Raw genomic sequence first — 16,985 nt, 5'->3', positions numbered from 1 at the left:
GCACCAATACTTGATATACTGTCTTGGCTTACTACTCGGGCAACCCGCGAATTGTTTAACTCCTTTGATAGTCCAGAACCCCACATCAACGTCACGATTCTCCCGATAATTCGACCTTGACGCGTTGATATAGCGCGTTTAGTTTTGGGTTTTTGATCTCTTAAATCCTGCGTATCGAATTCGGCGCCATCATAGCTCTCACGACTTAGAGAACGCGCTCGTTGTGTCGCGCTCGTCTGATCCAAAGATGCCGCCGCAAGCTTCCATACCAAAGCGTAAACCCAAGGAAAATCAATATTTGTTTGACTTGGGAGTACGAGGAAGGCAAGTAGATACACGCAATTAGAATAAAGAATCTCCTGCTGACAGCGCTACAGGAAGACTGGCCTTACCCTCCCCGATACTGGAATTCGCGACGAGAATGGCCTGGAACCAATGGATGATCTCTTTTCTTCGCCCGAGAAGCCACAAGCAAGGTCGCGGAACGGAATGAATAAGGTCAATAATTATTCGAATGGGACCATATCGAGTGAAGAGGATATGGATATGGTTGACAGTATGCCTCTTATGAGACTTGTAACAAATGCTTCGCGGATGAGTTGCTGATATGCGCCGCAGGTACGATGCCGGAGCCTCAAGAAATTCTAGAAAAACGAGCAAGTATTCGCCTGCCTCCACGTTCGAAATCACCTATAAAAACGTTTCTACAATCGCCTGCCCGGAGAAATCCGTCGTTCGGCCCATCATCATCACCGACACGGGGCTCAGTAGTTGCGCCCAGATCAGTATCAAAACTCGCATCCGTCCAGCGAAAATTAAATTTCTCGAATGGCATAGATGATTCCAATGTTCACTCAGCAACGCCTAAAAGACGGCCAGGCTTAGCTTTCGCGGGTTCTAGCACTACGAAACTTACTCGCGAAACCCGATTAGCGCCGCTCAGGGAAGCAGTCGCTCCGGAAGATGCAGAACACCAAGACTATAATTATAGTGCTGCAATGGGTGGGGACGATGATGTTGAGAATAGCGAAGGTTCCTTTCAGATGGTTGATACAGAGGAGAATGGCGAGCCTGGGACTGAGGACGAAAGCTCCAGAGAAACCTCCGAAGAAGTCCACGAGCCAGCGCCAAAGCCAACTAACAGTGGCAAGCGCAATGCCACGGAACCTGCTACTGTGGAACCCCCCGCGAAGAAGGCCAAACGAGGACGGCCAAGGAAGTCCGACCAGACGGTAGTTGAAGAAGAAGATGAACCGCCCACCAAGAGTGATAGACGACCGCTTGCAGAGGAGTCCAAAAATTCTGGGAGGAAGCCAGGCCGGGCTAAGAAGAATGCCGACGTGAGTGAGCCTAAACTTGCCAAAAACCCAGTGGGCGATGCCCAAAGGATTGGCAAATCTACAACTTCCTCTAAACCAAAAGCTCCTGGCCGAAAACCGAAATTGGCGCCCGTCGCAGAAACAGATTCGCCAGCAGTCAAACGCGGGCCACCTTTACCAAGGAGTAATCGTGGCCTGATGATACTACGGCGGGAAACCCCAGCTGAAGGAACGGGTTTCCAACAAACCCGCTCAGGTCGAAATTCATTCAAGCCACTAGCATTCTGGAAAAATGAAAGAGTTGAATATTCGGATGACGAGGCCGACGACAATTGGAGTAAAAGTAAATTCCTCTTACCTAGGATTAAAGAGGTCGTTCGTGCAGAAGAAGCGCAACAACCAGCGACCAAAAGACCGAAATCAAAGGGGAAGAAGCCTCGTGTGGATGTCGAAGAGGAGGAGGATGAGCCTGCTGAGCCTTGGGAAGCCGAACCTGGTCGGGTGTTTGGAGATATCAGGGTGTGGAACCCGGAAGACCCAGTGGGCTCCCAGGCAGATGAGGCAGAAGAAGAAATTGCATTATCCTCCGCAGCAATAATCACACGCGACGTCAAAAATGGATCTTTCAAATTTGCAAAGACGTTAACGTTACCATTCTTTGGATCTGGGATGGTTGATCTCCCACCAGGGGCGTCCAAGAAGCCTAAGAATTCGAGGAAGATGCAGATGGTGTTCTTTGTCTACTATGGAAGAGTGCAAGTTACTGTGAATGGTAATGTCTTTAGGATTGGGAAGGGAGGCATGTGGCAAATTCCTAGGGGTAAGTAGCTCTCAATCTTTGGTTATAAGTACAAGGCTAACCCGTTTAGGGAATTTCTATAGTATTGAGAACGATTATGATGCGCCCGCTAGGTTATTCTTTGCGCAGGGCTGCGAAGTTATAGAGCAAGACCCTGATATATCTCAGCAATAAGGGAGTTGTGGTTATTGCAATGTATACGTTAGTTTATCTGAAATTTGAGCGTTTTAATGGGGTGGATGTGTGATTCGGGAGTTCAGGGTACTCTATGTTAATGATATCACGAAGTCAAGGCGCCGAAGTTCCTGCAGCAAAACTGGCACCTTCATAGTCCTTTGCCTAATCGGTCTATGGATATGTACCTACTTTCTATGATTCCCCTATGGTTGCAGGCGCAAAGGGTGGCATTACAACTCTTAATGGAAAATGTTTTCAGTATTGTAACTCTAGCAATATATTCAAGACATTCGAGGATGGAAGAAATCTAGATCGAGTCTTCCAAACACTAAATGTTCTATTCATCACGGGCCAACATTACGGCTTCAATCATCCCGAGACCCGTTTCCTCTCCCCGAAAGCAACCTTGGGGGGAAGTCTGAAGCTCGCACAAAACATCCTCTTCTTTGGCGCTACATCTCGAACCTCATAAACCGTCACATCATCATCCTCCGGCTTAATCTCATACCCCAAAACACGGGAAATCCTCTCACAGATCTCAATAGTCTCTCTCACATTGTTGTCACTCTTGGTAGAGAAACAATGTACATGCACGATAGGCAGCTTTGTCGGCGTGTGGGGCTCAAAGAGGGTTTCGTGGCCTTCGTACAGGCCGTTGAATGAGCCGACGAAGTCGATGGCGATGGCAGGGAGGTTCATGACGAAATGGTTTATCGTTTGGGGAATAGTTATGATTTTGGGGGGTCTTGGAGATTTAGGCGGAGAGGCATTTCGGGAGAGTGGTTTTGGGGGGAAGGAGATAGTGTTTTGTTTTGTAGCGGCGAGAGAGATGAGGTCATCGGCAGCGTGCTGGATGAAGGTATGGCCGTCTTCGCAGAAGGGGCGGACGAAATTCGTGACCTATTTTACATGTCAGCTCGGGCATTTTTGAGAGTCGTGCCTGTTAAATATTTGAGTGATGGAGACTGTCAGGTTGCAGTGCCTTCGCAGGGCAGTCTCATTATTGCCACTACGGGGCTATGTTGACGGTCATGATATTTAAATCATCATGAAAAAGGAAGCTATTTACTGGAAAATAATAGATGAACTTACTTTATTTCGAGTTATAGCATCCTTCATACTTTCGTAGCTGGCCGGATTGAGGTCATTTGCCCAGACAAAGACCCCCTTTTTGCCGGCCGGGATGGCAAAAGGCCCTACTCCAGCCATAACATCGCAGACAACCTCCCCAGGATTAAACATATCCACCAGTCTCTTGTGTTCCGTTTGTAGGCGGCTATTCCAGTAGACCTTCGAATAATCAAACCGGAATAAGCAGCTGCCCTCATTAACTTCCACGTTCATCTCATCTGGTCCGGCTAAGACTTCATAGCCGAAAGTCCTGTATTCTGACTGATTGCCCACGTCATCGGTTTTGTTTATCACAGTACGTATGGTAGGGTTTTTATCTATAAGTACTTCCGCTATCACGTTCTTGTAAGGGAGGTATTCGTCACGGAGGTTTAGATGTGCTAGGCGTCATTAGCATCGTGTTATCATTCAGAGGGTGGACGAAGTACCAACGTGACCAACTATTGAAAATCCAACTGGTACTTCACCTAAAGCATCTTCCGGCAATAATGCTGTCATGATATCAACTGCAGTTTTGTCAGAAAGAAAGCCCAAAAACCAAGAGGTAGCACATTCGTACGATATGTCCAATAATCATAATTCACCGTTAGATTGTAGGGCACCACGCTTGCTTCTTCGTTTTTTACAGCTTCTTGCAGAAAAGAACTCCATGTGTTTTGATCTAGACAGCGTTAATACCTACAACATTTTAGAATCGATATCTTGCCATACCTTCCACGATCACCTCGGGTTTCAGTAGCAGGCATTTTACGCCTTTGGACGCCAGCGTCGGATCCTGGTCTGGTCGAACATTGATGAGTCTATCAAGTCTCAGAAGTTCCTTGCTCTTTTCAAGCCCCGTCCGAACACGCGATATATTTTTAAGGTTTGTTATTCTCGCTGCTGTTATAGGCACCGTTTTCGAGAACAGGGAGCGATCGAGGGTTGCAGCTGCAGACCTAACAATGGGAGGACGGAGGAGCGACATCACACTCGAGGGACTTATTGGTTTCTCATCCTACAAGTGTTGCGTTAGCTACTTGTTTAAATCATTAACGCGGGGCATAATTACCGTCATAGCTTCATAATAATATGATTTGAAGTGTCGTTTGTTTTCGTTTCACCTGCTTGAATTTCTCGCGAGGCTGAGATTTTCAAAAGGACATGGACGCGGCCTTTCCTGATTGGGCCATGACGTTGACGAGGCTGGAAACTCAAATGGCCTTGCTACGTAACTTCGGGATTCTCCAGTCTCCCATATTAAAAGATATATTTTACAATGTCAAAATCTACCGGGAAAAGGACTCTTGATGCGTTTTTCAAGCCTCCCGTCAAAAGACAACGTATATCAGCTACCGAACATGGCGGGCGGAACCCAGAGCTGGCAACGGCATCAGATCAAGTGAGCGTTCGAATACTATATTCTCTTCTACAAAGCTAATCGATGCAGGATCTCCAGTTTTCTCGCCATCCGATGTACCCCTTTCCAATAAAATGTTTTCCACAGCATATTGAAACGGCCATGGCCTCTTTTCCATCTGCCACTCCAAGGGTTATCAATGATCAACCCGATCTTGACCTGCTCTATTTTGAGCCCTACATTCCTAGGAATTTAGAACGTGAAATATTTCAGTTTCTTCGTTCCGAGCTACCATTCTATAGGGTTGAGTACAACATCAAAAGGGGAGGAATTGAGAATAGAATCCGAACGCCGAGGTGTGACACCAATCCCCTAAAGCCAGATCAACGCTGAACTCTAGACAGATATACAACGGTCTTTGGCCTGGACGAAACGGCAAGGTTTAATGAAACTGGAGATGTTGTAAATGCGACGACAGGGCAGAAGCTGGAAAACGAAAAGTATTATTCCAAATACCCTCCAAGGCCAATACCTAAGTGTCTTGATGACATTCGGACCTCGACCGAGGCGGCAACTGGTTGCAAATTTAACTTCTGTCTTGTCAATTATTATGCGTCAGGTTCGGATAGCATATCATACCATAGCGACAATGAGCGGTTCCTTGGGAAGTTACCGGCTATCGCATCCTTCTCCTTAGGCGCTCGGAGAGACTTTCTCATGAAGCACAAGCCAGTTGCGCCAAATGCCAATGCTGCTGAGACAAAGACTGTCAAACTGCCTCTCGCGGGCGGAGATATGTTACTCATGAGAGGCAAAACTCAGAGTAACTGGCTCCACTCAATTCCCAAACGGACAGGGAGGAATGTAAATGATGGAGGAAGGATCAACATTACCTTCCGACGAGCAACGGAGAAGGGCGGGACAGAAAACTATTATAATTACAATGTGGGAACCGGTCCTGTTTATAGGTGGGACGGCATCTCAAGAGAGATGAAATCGTGCAAACCATGATAGCGCCATGCTCTAAGCTACCTCCCAAATCGCATCTGGGCATTTGCGTAATTATATAATGCCCGTAGAAACACCTGATACCCGACGTCCTGATTATCTTGCACGTGAAAAATTTCCGTAAGTCGAACTTGCCAGGGAGGATATCCTGACAGTTCAACGGTTGGTCCAAATAGGACCAATAGATCCGGCTCTCCCATGACACTCTCTGAAATCTCGGCATCAACTAGATCAGCGCTTATGTCTTTCGATGACAGTTTCGAGCGCTGCGACATCTCTGCGAGAGTCTTTGTGAGGTCCACCAATGAGTCGCGACCATCCTCCGCTGAAAGTAGAAGGATATTCAAGTTTTTTACAGCCGGGCTAGGCGCGGGAGTGCCGTTCACGGGCGTACCCGCGGCGGATTCTATAGAAGGCATATGGGGAGCTCGCAACAAGACGGCCGGGTGTTCGGGACCAAAGTACGATGAGAGCTTTCGCGATATCGCCCTATGAGTTGCAGGTATGTAGCCCTTCAGTATGCCTACAACAAGTCAGTATGAGTTCCGCGCTTTGAAATGGATAGCACCCACCAGTCTTCTCGTAAACCGAAAGCATTGGTATCCCAGTACAAGCACACCAAGCTGCAATCTCCGCAACTTCGTCCACAAGGGCTTCTAAGCCAGCACCACCTCTCCCGCCATCCTGAAGCGTCAATATAATAGAGAGGTGTTTTGGTAACCGACTCAACCCTTTGACATCCTTTTGTATGAGCTCAGGTGTTCGGTGATGGTAGTATAAAATAGCCAGTATCCGGTCCTTAACCCCATGGTAGGCCTGGCGAAATCGAATGTAAATCGAGAATACCGCGTGTATTATCGTGTACACAAGGAGGTGTAAGTGGTGTTTTAGGAACTTTCGGACGCCCAACCGTGAGTGGCCCCTTCCATCGGTTGGGATACCTGCAAGTTTGCCATTCTTCCTGCGTCGTGAAGAAGGTTTCAATGGAGGTTCCGGGAGATACGGCTAGGAAACTTGTTAAGATACGCTCTCATGGGACCTTTCACTAGTGATTGCTTACCTCTATGAGCTTTTCTCGTTCAGCTGGAGTTAACAGGGTGTGGTCAAGTTTTGCATCCCGCCTGTAAATGTCTGTTTCTCGACTTGCAGCAGGCATATTATTGAGGCTATTCGCCAATTAAGATAAGGAAGGTGATTGAGAAGAACAAGGAGAATGGTACGTCGCTGAAACCGCTACAAATTGCTTGGCTGTACGGAGTATTGGAGGCGGGAATTTGAGGTTAAGTCATGGAAGGCTGGGCGCGCTCACGGACAAGGCCACGACATCCTCCGCGGCTGAGCATCGAGCTTGCTGCACAATCTCACGCGCGTGAATCCACATCGAAATTGGATTGATTTTCAACAACATACTTCACAGCCATGCTCCTTTCTACACAGACGTCTAGGCTAGGATATTGATGAGCTGCTAGCCCAGCGTCTCGATGTAGTACGAAACCTGCTGCGGCTCACTCATCATCAATGGCATCTCTTAGCGGCGGCGGTGGTAGCGGAAGGTCGATATTCCCTAAGGGGCCCAACTTTACGCTTGAGAACTTTTCGAACAAGGACTTCATTGTCAGAGACTTTATTGAGGACCTTGCGGATGATGCGGTCCCTGTAAATCGACGTTCTGGACCTGGACAGCAAGCTTTCGATCCCAAACCCCTAATTAGGACATTTGAAAGTACACGCCCCCACTCCAGTATTCAAGTTACTACGTGCTAATTCAATGTAGGCGCTTTGTCACAGCTTGCGACACTATCCGAGGAATTGGGAGAGAATGAAACCGAACTTCTCACGTCTGTACGGCGCGCCGAGATCCAGCACGACCAGACACTCGATACGTTGGGTAGGAAGCTAGATGAGTCGATAGACTCCTTCGACACGCTCGACGTTGCGCTTAATCAGCCAAATAGTGTTAATGGCAATGAACGAAATGGGCGATCAGAAGGTGGTGGCTTAGTTGCCGTTCAAATCGGGGAGAGGTTGGAGGCCTTAGACAAACAACGACGACGAGCGCAGGACGCAAACTTCTTAATACAGTGCTGGCTTGAGGTCAGTGAAGCCGGCCAACTTACATCCTTGGAGGATATGATAAGACGGCAGGGTGGTGGAGAAAATAAGGTGCGATGTGCAATTATTGCCAGACAACTTGTGAGAATGAGCCAGAGGCTAGATCCTGCCTCATGGGCACAGACAAACGGCTCCAAGAAGACGAATGGTATTACAAACGGCGTAACGGGTTACCGCGGACACAATACGCGTGAAATAATAGAAAAGTTCTCGGAGACGCTGGAGAAAGACTTGCTGAAGCAATTCGATGAAAGCTATCGAAAGCAAAACTTCGACGATATGTTGGAGTGTGCCAAAGTCCTGCATGATTTCAATGGAGGCGCAAGTGTTGTAGCACTTTTCGTCAATCAGCATCAATTTTTCATTGACCGCAGCCAGTTGATTACTGATGAGGTGACGACGGATAACGAGACATGGGAACGACTCGCGGATCCAGATTCAGATCCCCCGGGTGTTGAACCTAGTCTACAATCATTGATAGATGAAATTAGGGTCGTCATGCAAGATGAATCGTTCATCATCAAACGTGCATTTCCCTACTACGAGGTCGTTCTCACAAAATTTATTCAACGGATATTTCAGCAATCTATACAACAGCGATTGGAGATGGTCTTGGAGAAAGCCGATACGATATCATCTCTAGCATTCCTAAGATCTCTTCATGCTTCAAGAAGCTACATCAACAACTTGATTGAAGATTTAAAGTCCCATGGCTTGACAGAGCACCCAGAACCATGCTCGGCCCAAACCTCGTTGAGTCTCGATCAGCAACTGGACGAGCTTTTCGTCCCATACCTAGTTGGCAATTCATATATCGATAGAGAAAGGAAGAGTTTGGAAGAATTATATTCGTCGCTGCTCTTCAAATACACAATATATCATTCGCGGCGGAAGAAGGGTCCTACTGGGTTTATGGCATCCCTGGCTCAACAGGGCACACAACTCTTGGCAACTGCAAAAGACGCTTATATCGACCGTCTGGACTCCTCGGAGCTCACTCCGACCCAAAAGGCCATGATGTTGCGGGTTGCCGGCCTTCGAGATCAAGACAACACCGCAAAGAACGAAATTGAGGTCACTGATGAAGATGGAGTGCTGAGTATTCCAAACGCCAAACGGATGCTGAAGTGGCTGGCCGAGGGTGTCCGGCGAGCACTTGAGCTTGGAAGTGGCAGCGACACACCAAAAGATGTCGCGGCTCTGCTCAACCTACTCTTAATTAGCATGGGTCAGGTTTATATCGAGACTGCTTTGGATGCAGCAGCAGACCAAGCAGTCTCTCAAGAAACTGTGAAGACGGAACCAGACCTTGCATATCTACCATCTTTACAACCTGCCATCACCATCACCAACATCATGTCACGATTCATCAACACTGTCCTCATCCGGCTTGCCGAGTCAAATACCACCGTACGCCGCGGAATGGAACTGCAAACAAAGGCGGCTGTTGAAAGAATTGAATCGAAGACAAACAACACTGTGAAAAGCACTCTCACAGTGGTATTAAATTGGGTTGCGAAGTTGCTAGCAGGCCAGAAAAAGGCCGATTTCCGGCCCAAGGATAGTGATCTTGATGGCTCTGGTGGAGGCCCTGGATATCTTGAGACATTGCAAACATCTACATGTTTCTCAATCTGCACGTTCGTCAGCAAAGTAGCTACACTCGCCGGTCAAGCTATCGATGGCCAGAACCTTGAGGTTTTTAGCTCTGAGCTCGCCATTGGTATACGAGACCTCCTTTTTGAGCACTTCAAGAAATTCCAGGTTAACGCAACTGGCGGTTTGATGGTCACGAAGGATATCTCGAAATATGTATCAACACTAAAAGATTGGAATTTATCGAAGGAAGCTGAAGGTGGTGTAGAAGTGCTCAATGAGATTGGTAACATATTTATCATTGGCCCCGAGGCTTTGAAAGAGAGGTCGAGGAACTTCCAGACTGGTGGTACTGGGAAGAAGCTGCAGAAGGCTGATTTCAGAGCCTTTATCATGAGACGAGATGATTCCGGGAGTGTCGGAATTCAAAGCGTACTTGCTGGGCTATGATATAATCTAGCAGAAATATCAGCGGCTTAACATATCGATGGATATAGTTCCGTATAGGACGGCTCTGAGCCTGTTTTCCGATAGGAGAGAATTAATGAAGTACATGTACATGCTGTGAAACTTAAGTTTCATATCGCATTTTAGTCCTAAACGTTACCCAGGTTATGATGGCTCTTGCGAGTATTTTTTTACTATTGGAGCCAATTAAATGCCTCCTGGAGGTGTATTACTCGTTGCCCTTTCGAGCTAAGTATTCCAACTGACAAAGGCTCCGGAATGTTCTCATGTTAAGAATGAGTTACGACTGAAGTCCCGGCAATAGGGTCGAGATGCGAGTTGTATTACTAGGAACTGAATTGACCCTTTCAGCTGTATGTTGTTCGGGGTAGGAGTTGCTAGCTGCTTCAAAACACCTATGCTTTAAGGACAAGGTTCCCGATGGCGGGTGAACACTTCCAGAGCGGTGATCTTCTATCAACTCCTGCTATGTATGCCAAATACCCATACGCCTCAACAATGCAATTCCCATACGCCGCAAGACTTATCGTACATCATCTGAATCTGACGCCCTCTCAAATATACACCCATCTATGCAGTGAATATTTTTATGGAAGATTGAATCCAAAGCCAGCCATACAACTCTTGTACTTTTGAATCGTAGGGGCGCAGTCTTGCTGAGGATCTTTCGCGTTGCTGAACAGCATGCACTCGTCGCGGGCAGATTTCTCGTCTTTGCATACGCAGCATGGCTATTTTGGAAACGATATTTTAGTACATGATCAATAATAACAGAAAATTGGATTTACCTTGGGTTTTGTAGAGGCTTGGTCAGCAGGTTTGGCCACTGCTGCCATGTTTGCGCTGGTGGCAGTTGCTATGGACTGTTAACAGGCGGAATTGAATCGCCCTGGGCAATAACTTACGCATTGAAGCTTCTTTGGTAGCCATTCTAATACGTGTAACTTATATCTTTCGGTCGTAATACGTTGAAGACGTTGACGTATGGGTGTGCTACCAGAAACATGGAATTTGTAATGGAGCTCACGGCATTAAACAATCGGCCGGTGATAAGTTTTGCCGGATGCGGCAACGCCACAACGCCAAGGCTTTTAGATCTATTGACACTCGAGTCTCCCAAAACACCCCACCAAACCTCAACATACAAATTACGAACCCGTCAAAACCGCTATTATTGCACGGAACCACCAATTTTTCTTGACCACACATATTTGCCTTGCTATATATTGACCATGGCGACCACTAAAAGTAAGATATTTTCCCTGGAAGGGAAGGGGTTGAAGCTTGACACCGCGGCGGACGTCGAGACGCACATCAAACCACTACGGGAAATGGAGGATATCGAGGAGGTCAGACTGCTTGGGAATACTCTGGGTGTAGAAGCTTGCAAAGTTCTTGGGGAAGTTCTAGAGACGAAGAAAACTCTCCAGGTAAGTTGTTCCCGAATCCAGATCCAAGCCTTTCCCCCTGCTCTCACTTCTGCTATTGCTAACTGACTAACTTTCTCTCTAATTAGGTTGCAAATCTAGCAGATATATTCACCGGACGCCTTCTAAATGAGATCCCGCAAGCGCTCTCCCATCTTCTTACTGCCCTTCTTGCGCTGCCAAAACTTCATACCATCAATCTTAACGACAACGCATTCGGGTTGAATACTCAAGCTCCCCTGGTTGAGTTCCTCTCGTCGCATGTTCCTCTCCAACATCTCATTCTCAATAATAACGGCCTCGGGCCTCACGCTGGTATTCTAATCGCCGATGCGCTCTCTGCGTTGCATACAAAGAAGGAGGAAGCACGAAAAGAGGGCCGAGAGGTTCCTAATCTCGAAACAGTTATCTGTGGGCGCAACCGGCTCGAGAATGGCAGCATGGCGGCATGGGCGAAGGCCTACAGCCTGCATAATGGGGTCAAAGAAGTGAAGATGGTGCAGAATGGTATTCGGCAAGAGGGAATTTCGCATCTGCTCACTGATGGCCTGAAGCATGCAAGGACGATCAACGTACTGGATCTTCAGGATAACACTTTCACAATACTCGGTGCTAAGGCTCTAGCTAAAGTTGTTCCTAGCTGGAGTGAGATACGAGAATTAGGCATCGGAGATTCGCTTCTAGGAGCGAAAGGAAGCGTGCTATTTGCTAGCGCGCTTGGGAAAGGAAAGAACCCGAAGCTTGAAATCTTGCGCTTGCAGTATAATGATATTACTGCGAAGGGATTAGAAGCATTTTCAAAATCAGCAAAGGAAGCTCTGCCTGCTCTAAGGAAGATTGAGCTCAATGGCAACAAGTTTTCTGAAGGAGACCAGTCAATCCTCCACCTGAAAGACCTACTCGAGGAACGTAAAGAGAATTTGGCTGGGGAAATTGTGATTGAAGATGATTGGGGTATCGACAGCCTGAGCGACCTCGAAGACGAAAGCGATGAGGAATCTGAGGAGGAAGAAGAGGAGGAGGAGGAAGAAGAACTTCGTGAGAGGTTGCTGGAGGAGGCCGAGGAAGCTCAGGAGCAGCCTGTTGTTCAACTACAGGACAAGGAGGTTGATGACCTTGCGGATGAACTCAAAAAGAAGGCGGAGATTTAATGGTTGGCAAAGACTACGAGAGGGCCAACAATGACTTACACTGCATACAAATGCACAGACTAAACGGCTCGCCGTCTGCATATACCCATACTGCGACTCACATATCAATTCTCGTTGTTTTACAGCATAGCATGCGCATCACGAGTAGAGCACTCTACATAGAAAATTAGATTGGTGGGATTTTCCCAGCCCTTATCTCCAGTCCTTAAACGTGCTTGGAGTACCTGCAAGTATCATCCTGCCTGTTATACTTTCCTTAGATCGCAATAAGACAAGTGTCCAGCAACAGATATCCTGCAAAAATTCAACCCTTATGATTCCTTTTATCAGTTCATTTCCAGAAGTCTTCATTGGTTTCTTCTGTCATTCACCACATACCGCAGATTCACATCGGCAGAGCTATCGTTGCGTCATATTTCGGTAATTAACCCTATCCTTCCCTGGTGTCCCCTGGCTAAGTACTTTGCCTATTTCTTGCGCAGAGTCTCGCTGCAGGTATAGGCAATCAAGCGGTCGTGGATGCCAGAAGGCAGTGAATTTGTGGACTGAACAGAGATGGCGCCGGTTCGCCGTGCGTCTAGTCTATAACAGTAATAAACCGCTCTTTAATTACCCGTGCAGTGGTAAGTGTTGTCTAGCCCCGAATCTATTACTTGTATATCTATTTATAGTTGTCACATTTACTACTGTTGTCAATGGCTATTATTGGTGTCATTCTTATTATAGTTCTAACTTCTACCTTGTGAATATTTACCCTCTGTTACTGCCCCTGTTTTAATGCACTTTCCCGGGCGAACGAACCCTTAATAAGCTACTGCATTTCGAGGTCGAAAGTCTTCGCCCAGAGACTCCCCTTTGCGCTTTATGTCTTTAGAAGCCGGTGTGGTGGTTTCTTCGGCTAGGCGGTTGATCTTGCCAGGTCCTATTATAGAAGTATTGAAAATGGGCATGTCTTGTGTTGCATATCGTACCAATACCGAACCCTTCCCCGCCCCCTGAATAATGGATTCTTTCGAAATTCCACATACATGAAAGTTTTGTTGCACATCGTACAAATATCTCGGCTTCCCTGTATTCTTGACTCTATAACTGACCGGTTTTCAGTGACCCAACCCCTCTGAGCAACCAACAAGTCTTTTTGTTGCACATCGCACAGTTCACATCAATATCCCAATTCCACTGAGTAATTGACTCTTCCTAATCCTGTCCATTTATCTTTGTTGCACATCACACCCTAAAGGTAAGGGTGTCCTAAATTTTGCGTACAAGGAGAGCATAGCCTAAGTAAAATAGGAGGTCGAGCCATGATAATGACCAAGAACCCTGATAGTACATCCATGAAAAGGATAAGGCCCGGAGACTACCGACGCTAAGTTATTTGGTATTTGTCATTGATTGCTCTCTGTATAAAGCTCTGGTTCCATTCACAATAAGTTCTCGGAAACAAAGTAGTCACGGAATCTATTGTTTATACAGTGGTTGACATTTCTCTGTATACTTCTACTTGTACAGCTTAGGGTTGAAGTTGTTCATGCACTCCGTCTTCTTAATATTCAGATAATCATTCTGTGCAACCTGGTGTTGAAGCTACAATGCTCTACAGTATCGGTGGTACCGCGGTGGCCCGGTAAAGTGCCGACCTGGTGGTAAAAGGGGTCGGCGCTGAAGCCAGGACCGGGGCTTGCTGATCATGGTCGGTGGATCAGCGACCGGAGTTTGGATGGCGGTTCTATCACGGTCCTAGAAGAGTTCGGGCGGGGTTGGTCTGAGTCAAAAACTTGGGGCAGACAAATGGAACTAGAATTGATCTTTGGAGGCAGTCGCCAGCACTGAGGCAATGGATGAGCACACGGATGAGAGTGGATGGAGAAGAGATCCATATCCGCATTCTACACCAATTTGAACGATAAATTCAAGCTAAGAAGTAGTTGACGTATGTACCTAAATTAGATGCTAAGGCGCATACTCTACTCAAGTGGCATTGGCTCCTTATTAGCGTCTTCACATAACTCTTGGAGTATAATGGATCTCGAAGCATTTACCCGGGATTTTATCCACAAATAAGAGACTCCCATCTCAATGACATAAGCATACATACAACATTGATGGTTGATAATCACCCTCAGTCACTCCATTGGTGATTCAATCGCATAAATCCCAGACCAAAGCCACGAGATGTACAACTTTACAAGATATCCCAGCAGTCGTTTTCAACATGGAGAATACCTATCAAAACCCTATTATTCCGGGCTTCAACCCTGACCCCTCTATAATTCGCTCAGGTTCGGATTTCTTTCTGATAACTTCGTCATTTGAATATTACCCAGGAATACCAATCTACCACAGCAAAGATTTAATATGTTGGAATCTCATTGGCCATGCACTCACTCGTCGAAGTCAACTCGACATCCGTACACCTGAGCCTGGGGAGGGATTTGGGCACCAACGATCCGGTAGCACAAAGGCACTTTCTATATTCTGGCTGCATGTTTTGACCGATATAGACCGCAAGTAGATGATAGGGTCTGGCCAAGAGGATTTTACGTCAAGACCAATAATATCTGGGATGAAGAATCGTGGTCCGATCCTGTGTTTTTTGACCAAGTTGGTTTTGACCAAGACGTGAGTTTTATGCGACGAGCACATTAACCCCTTTTCACCTCTCAAATGCCGCACGCAAGCCGGATAGCTAACTTATCTAAGCTTTTCTGGGACAATAATGATACCGTCTACCTCTCTTCGACATATCGTAAATTACAACGCACACCCTGTGATCCACCGCTCAAGGACTTTGCTATCCACGTTTGCACTGTCGACCTGGCCACTGGCAACTCGACTTCCCAGCCAAAACTAATCAGGGAATCGTCATCTGGTGTTGCAGAAGGGTCGCATATTCTTAAAAGGGGCAAGTATTATTACCTTTTTACAGCAGAGGGCGGCACTGAATCAGGGCATTGCGAGTGGGTTAGTCGGTCTGAAAAGGGTCCGTTCGGACCTTGGGAGTTGGCGCCCAATAACCCCTTGTGGAGGAATGGATCTGAAGATGAGGTTCAGAATATTGGTCATGCAGACTTTGTGGAAGATACCAATGGACGGTGGTGGGCTGTTTTCCTTGGTGTTAGGCCAGTGAAGTCAGGCAACCAATGGCGAACATCTGTTTTTGGTACGTCGAGCTCTTCGCCGGCATTTCTGTGTGGTGTAAATATTGACCATTTCAGGTCGAGAGAGTTTTCTGGTTCCAATGACCTGGGAGGGAGAGTGGCCCGTGGTGAATGGAGGTCAAAAGGCCACTCTCCGTGGCACTGGTCCTAGCTTATACCTCCTTGAACATGCGGTGGCGTGGCGGGATGATTTCACACAGTCGAAACTGGTTCTGGGATGGTATCGCAAAAGTAAGAATTCAAAAGCTAAGTTAATTAAAATGATCTGACAACTGTTTTAGATACCCCAACCAAAGTCGACTTCTCATTGACTGAAAATCCGGGAAATCTCCGCTTGTATGGTGGGCCATACACTCTAAGTGTACCCACCTGTCCAACCCTCTTCCTCCGCAAGCAAACACGTCCTGTTACAACTTGGCAAACTCGCATATCGTTCCTGCCAGAATCCCCAAATACTGAAGCGGGGACAGTAGTTTGGTGGAATTATTTCACGTATAGCAGTGTCGGTATCAGGATGTCTCCGGCCGATAGCAGCAAGAGAATACTCAGGTTTAGGCCAGCCACGGGGGACGAAGTAACGATGGAATTGAAGAGTCAGACTTCAGATGTCAAGTTGGTTGTTGCCTGCAGCCAAGATCAGTATACTTTTGGGTTTTTTGAGCTCTCAAATGTGGCGAACGAAGAGGAAGCTCCAGTGCAGTGGATTGGTGGAGTTGGAGCTGAAGCCATGACAGCAAATCCCCCAGTCGGCCAACCCTTCACAGGCATGATGCTGGGTCTATATGCATTTGGAGAGCTTGAACGTTGCCTCGTTCCCGCAGATTTCAAGTACGCCGAGTTTTGTTAGGATTAATAGAATCGTGAGCTGAAGCTGGCTTGGAGGATCTTTTAAAGAATTTAGAATTCGTCAATGTAGACTATGTATAGAAATACATTCAATTGCGATAGAGATGACTATTCTGTATTCTATGAGCAACCGGATTTCCACATCTACGAGCATAGAATTTATCTCCGTATAGTCATTGACCGCTAGTGGTGTTGTGGTTTTTGTTTTACAGCCTAAAATAGACGATATAAATTAGAAGAGTGAAAGCTATATGTATAAGTTTATTAAAATTAAAGTAAGCGAATTATATCCTACGATTGACTGTAGCTTTTGGCTTGCTGGCTCCGCGGTACACGGCGTTGCGCTCGACGCTGGTCTCATGTACTAAATGGGCTCCTTTTAATTCAATACTAGTACTAGAATTACGTCTTCGGAAAAAATACAAGTCTGGGGTATGCAGAATTATAAGTA

At 46.7% G+C, this 16,985-nt stretch overlaps 8 protein-coding genes across 8 annotated transcripts; 5 read left to right on the top strand and 3 right to left on the bottom strand.

The window, feature by feature from the left end:
* Positions 1 to 247: 247 nt before the first annotated feature.
* On the top strand, positions 248 to 2,292 carry BP5553_02809 (uncharacterized protein; the record flags this gene model as incomplete). Its single annotated transcript, XM_032011432.1, has 4 exons — positions 248 to 300; positions 378 to 556; positions 619 to 2,139; positions 2,189 to 2,292. The coding sequence occupies 4 exons, from the start codon at positions 248 to 250 to the stop codon at positions 2,290 to 2,292; spliced, it is 1,857 nt and encodes a 618-aa protein (XP_031871125.1).
* Positions 2,293 to 2,664: 372 nt separating this feature from the next.
* BP5553_02808 (tRNA (guanine(37)-N1)-methyltransferase) lies at positions 2,665 to 4,483 on the bottom strand (the record flags this gene model as incomplete). The annotated part of the gene is made up of 6 exons (XM_032011431.1): positions 2,665 to 3,195; positions 3,388 to 3,806; positions 3,855 to 3,932; positions 3,986 to 4,087; positions 4,138 to 4,423; positions 4,478 to 4,483. The coding sequence occupies 6 exons, from the start codon at positions 4,481 to 4,483 to the stop codon at positions 2,665 to 2,667; spliced, it is 1,422 nt and encodes a 473-aa protein (XP_031871124.1).
* A 201-nt stretch (positions 4,484 to 4,684) lies between these two features.
* BP5553_02807 (Clavaminate synthase-like protein) lies at positions 4,685 to 5,776 on the top strand (the record flags this gene model as incomplete). Its single annotated transcript, XM_032011430.1, has 3 exons — positions 4,685 to 4,807; positions 4,856 to 5,121; positions 5,170 to 5,776. The coding sequence occupies 3 exons, from the start codon at positions 4,685 to 4,687 to the stop codon at positions 5,774 to 5,776; spliced, it is 996 nt and encodes a 331-aa protein (XP_031871123.1).
* A 17-nt stretch (positions 5,777 to 5,793) lies between these two features.
* BP5553_02806 (putative NUS1 putative nuclear undecaprenyl pyrophosphate synthase) lies at positions 5,794 to 6,929 on the bottom strand (the record flags this gene model as incomplete). The annotated part of the gene is made up of 3 exons (XM_032011429.1): positions 5,794 to 6,296; positions 6,346 to 6,778; positions 6,834 to 6,929. 3 exons carry the CDS (start codon positions 6,927 to 6,929, stop codon positions 5,794 to 5,796), a joined length of 1,032 nt encoding a protein of 343 aa, XP_031871122.1.
* Positions 6,930 to 7,291: 362 nt separating this feature from the next.
* Positions 7,292 to 9,931, top strand: BP5553_02805 (Uncharacterized protein; the record flags this gene model as incomplete). Its single annotated transcript, XM_032011428.1, has 2 exons — positions 7,292 to 7,496; positions 7,548 to 9,931. The coding sequence occupies 2 exons, from the start codon at positions 7,292 to 7,294 to the stop codon at positions 9,929 to 9,931; spliced, it is 2,589 nt and encodes an 862-aa protein (XP_031871121.1).
* Positions 9,932 to 10,536: 605 nt separating this feature from the next.
* Positions 10,537 to 10,879, bottom strand: BP5553_02804 (Uncharacterized protein; the record flags this gene model as incomplete). The annotated part of the gene is made up of 3 exons (XM_032011427.1): positions 10,537 to 10,680; positions 10,738 to 10,805; positions 10,855 to 10,879. 3 exons carry the CDS (start codon positions 10,877 to 10,879, stop codon positions 10,537 to 10,539), a joined length of 237 nt encoding a protein of 78 aa, XP_031871120.1.
* A 302-nt stretch (positions 10,880 to 11,181) lies between these two features.
* BP5553_02803 (putative Ran GTPase-activating protein 1) lies at positions 11,182 to 12,527 on the top strand (the record flags this gene model as incomplete). The annotated part of the gene is made up of 2 exons (XM_032011426.1): positions 11,182 to 11,379; positions 11,466 to 12,527. 2 exons carry the CDS (start codon positions 11,182 to 11,184, stop codon positions 12,525 to 12,527), a joined length of 1,260 nt encoding a protein of 419 aa, XP_031871119.1.
* A 2,215-nt stretch (positions 12,528 to 14,742) lies between these two features.
* BP5553_02802 (Glycosyl hydrolases family 43) lies at positions 14,743 to 16,535 on the top strand (the record flags this gene model as incomplete). The annotated part of the gene is made up of 5 exons (XM_032011425.1): positions 14,743 to 14,980; positions 15,043 to 15,149; positions 15,231 to 15,690; positions 15,746 to 15,919; positions 15,970 to 16,535. The coding sequence occupies 5 exons, from the start codon at positions 14,743 to 14,745 to the stop codon at positions 16,533 to 16,535; spliced, it is 1,545 nt and encodes a 514-aa protein (XP_031871118.1).
* Positions 16,536 to 16,985: the final 450 nt, after the last annotated feature.

Source organism: Venustampulla echinocandica, assembly GCF_003357145.1.
Source record: "Venustampulla echinocandica strain BP 5553 chromosome Unknown scaffold_1, whole genome shotgun sequence".
NCBI classification, from domain to species: Eukaryota; Fungi; Ascomycota; class Leotiomycetes; order Helotiales; family Pleuroascaceae; genus Venustampulla; species Venustampulla echinocandica.
The sequence above is the reverse complement of the archived record's forward strand: the minus strand, read 5'-3'. Positions and strand labels throughout refer to the sequence as shown.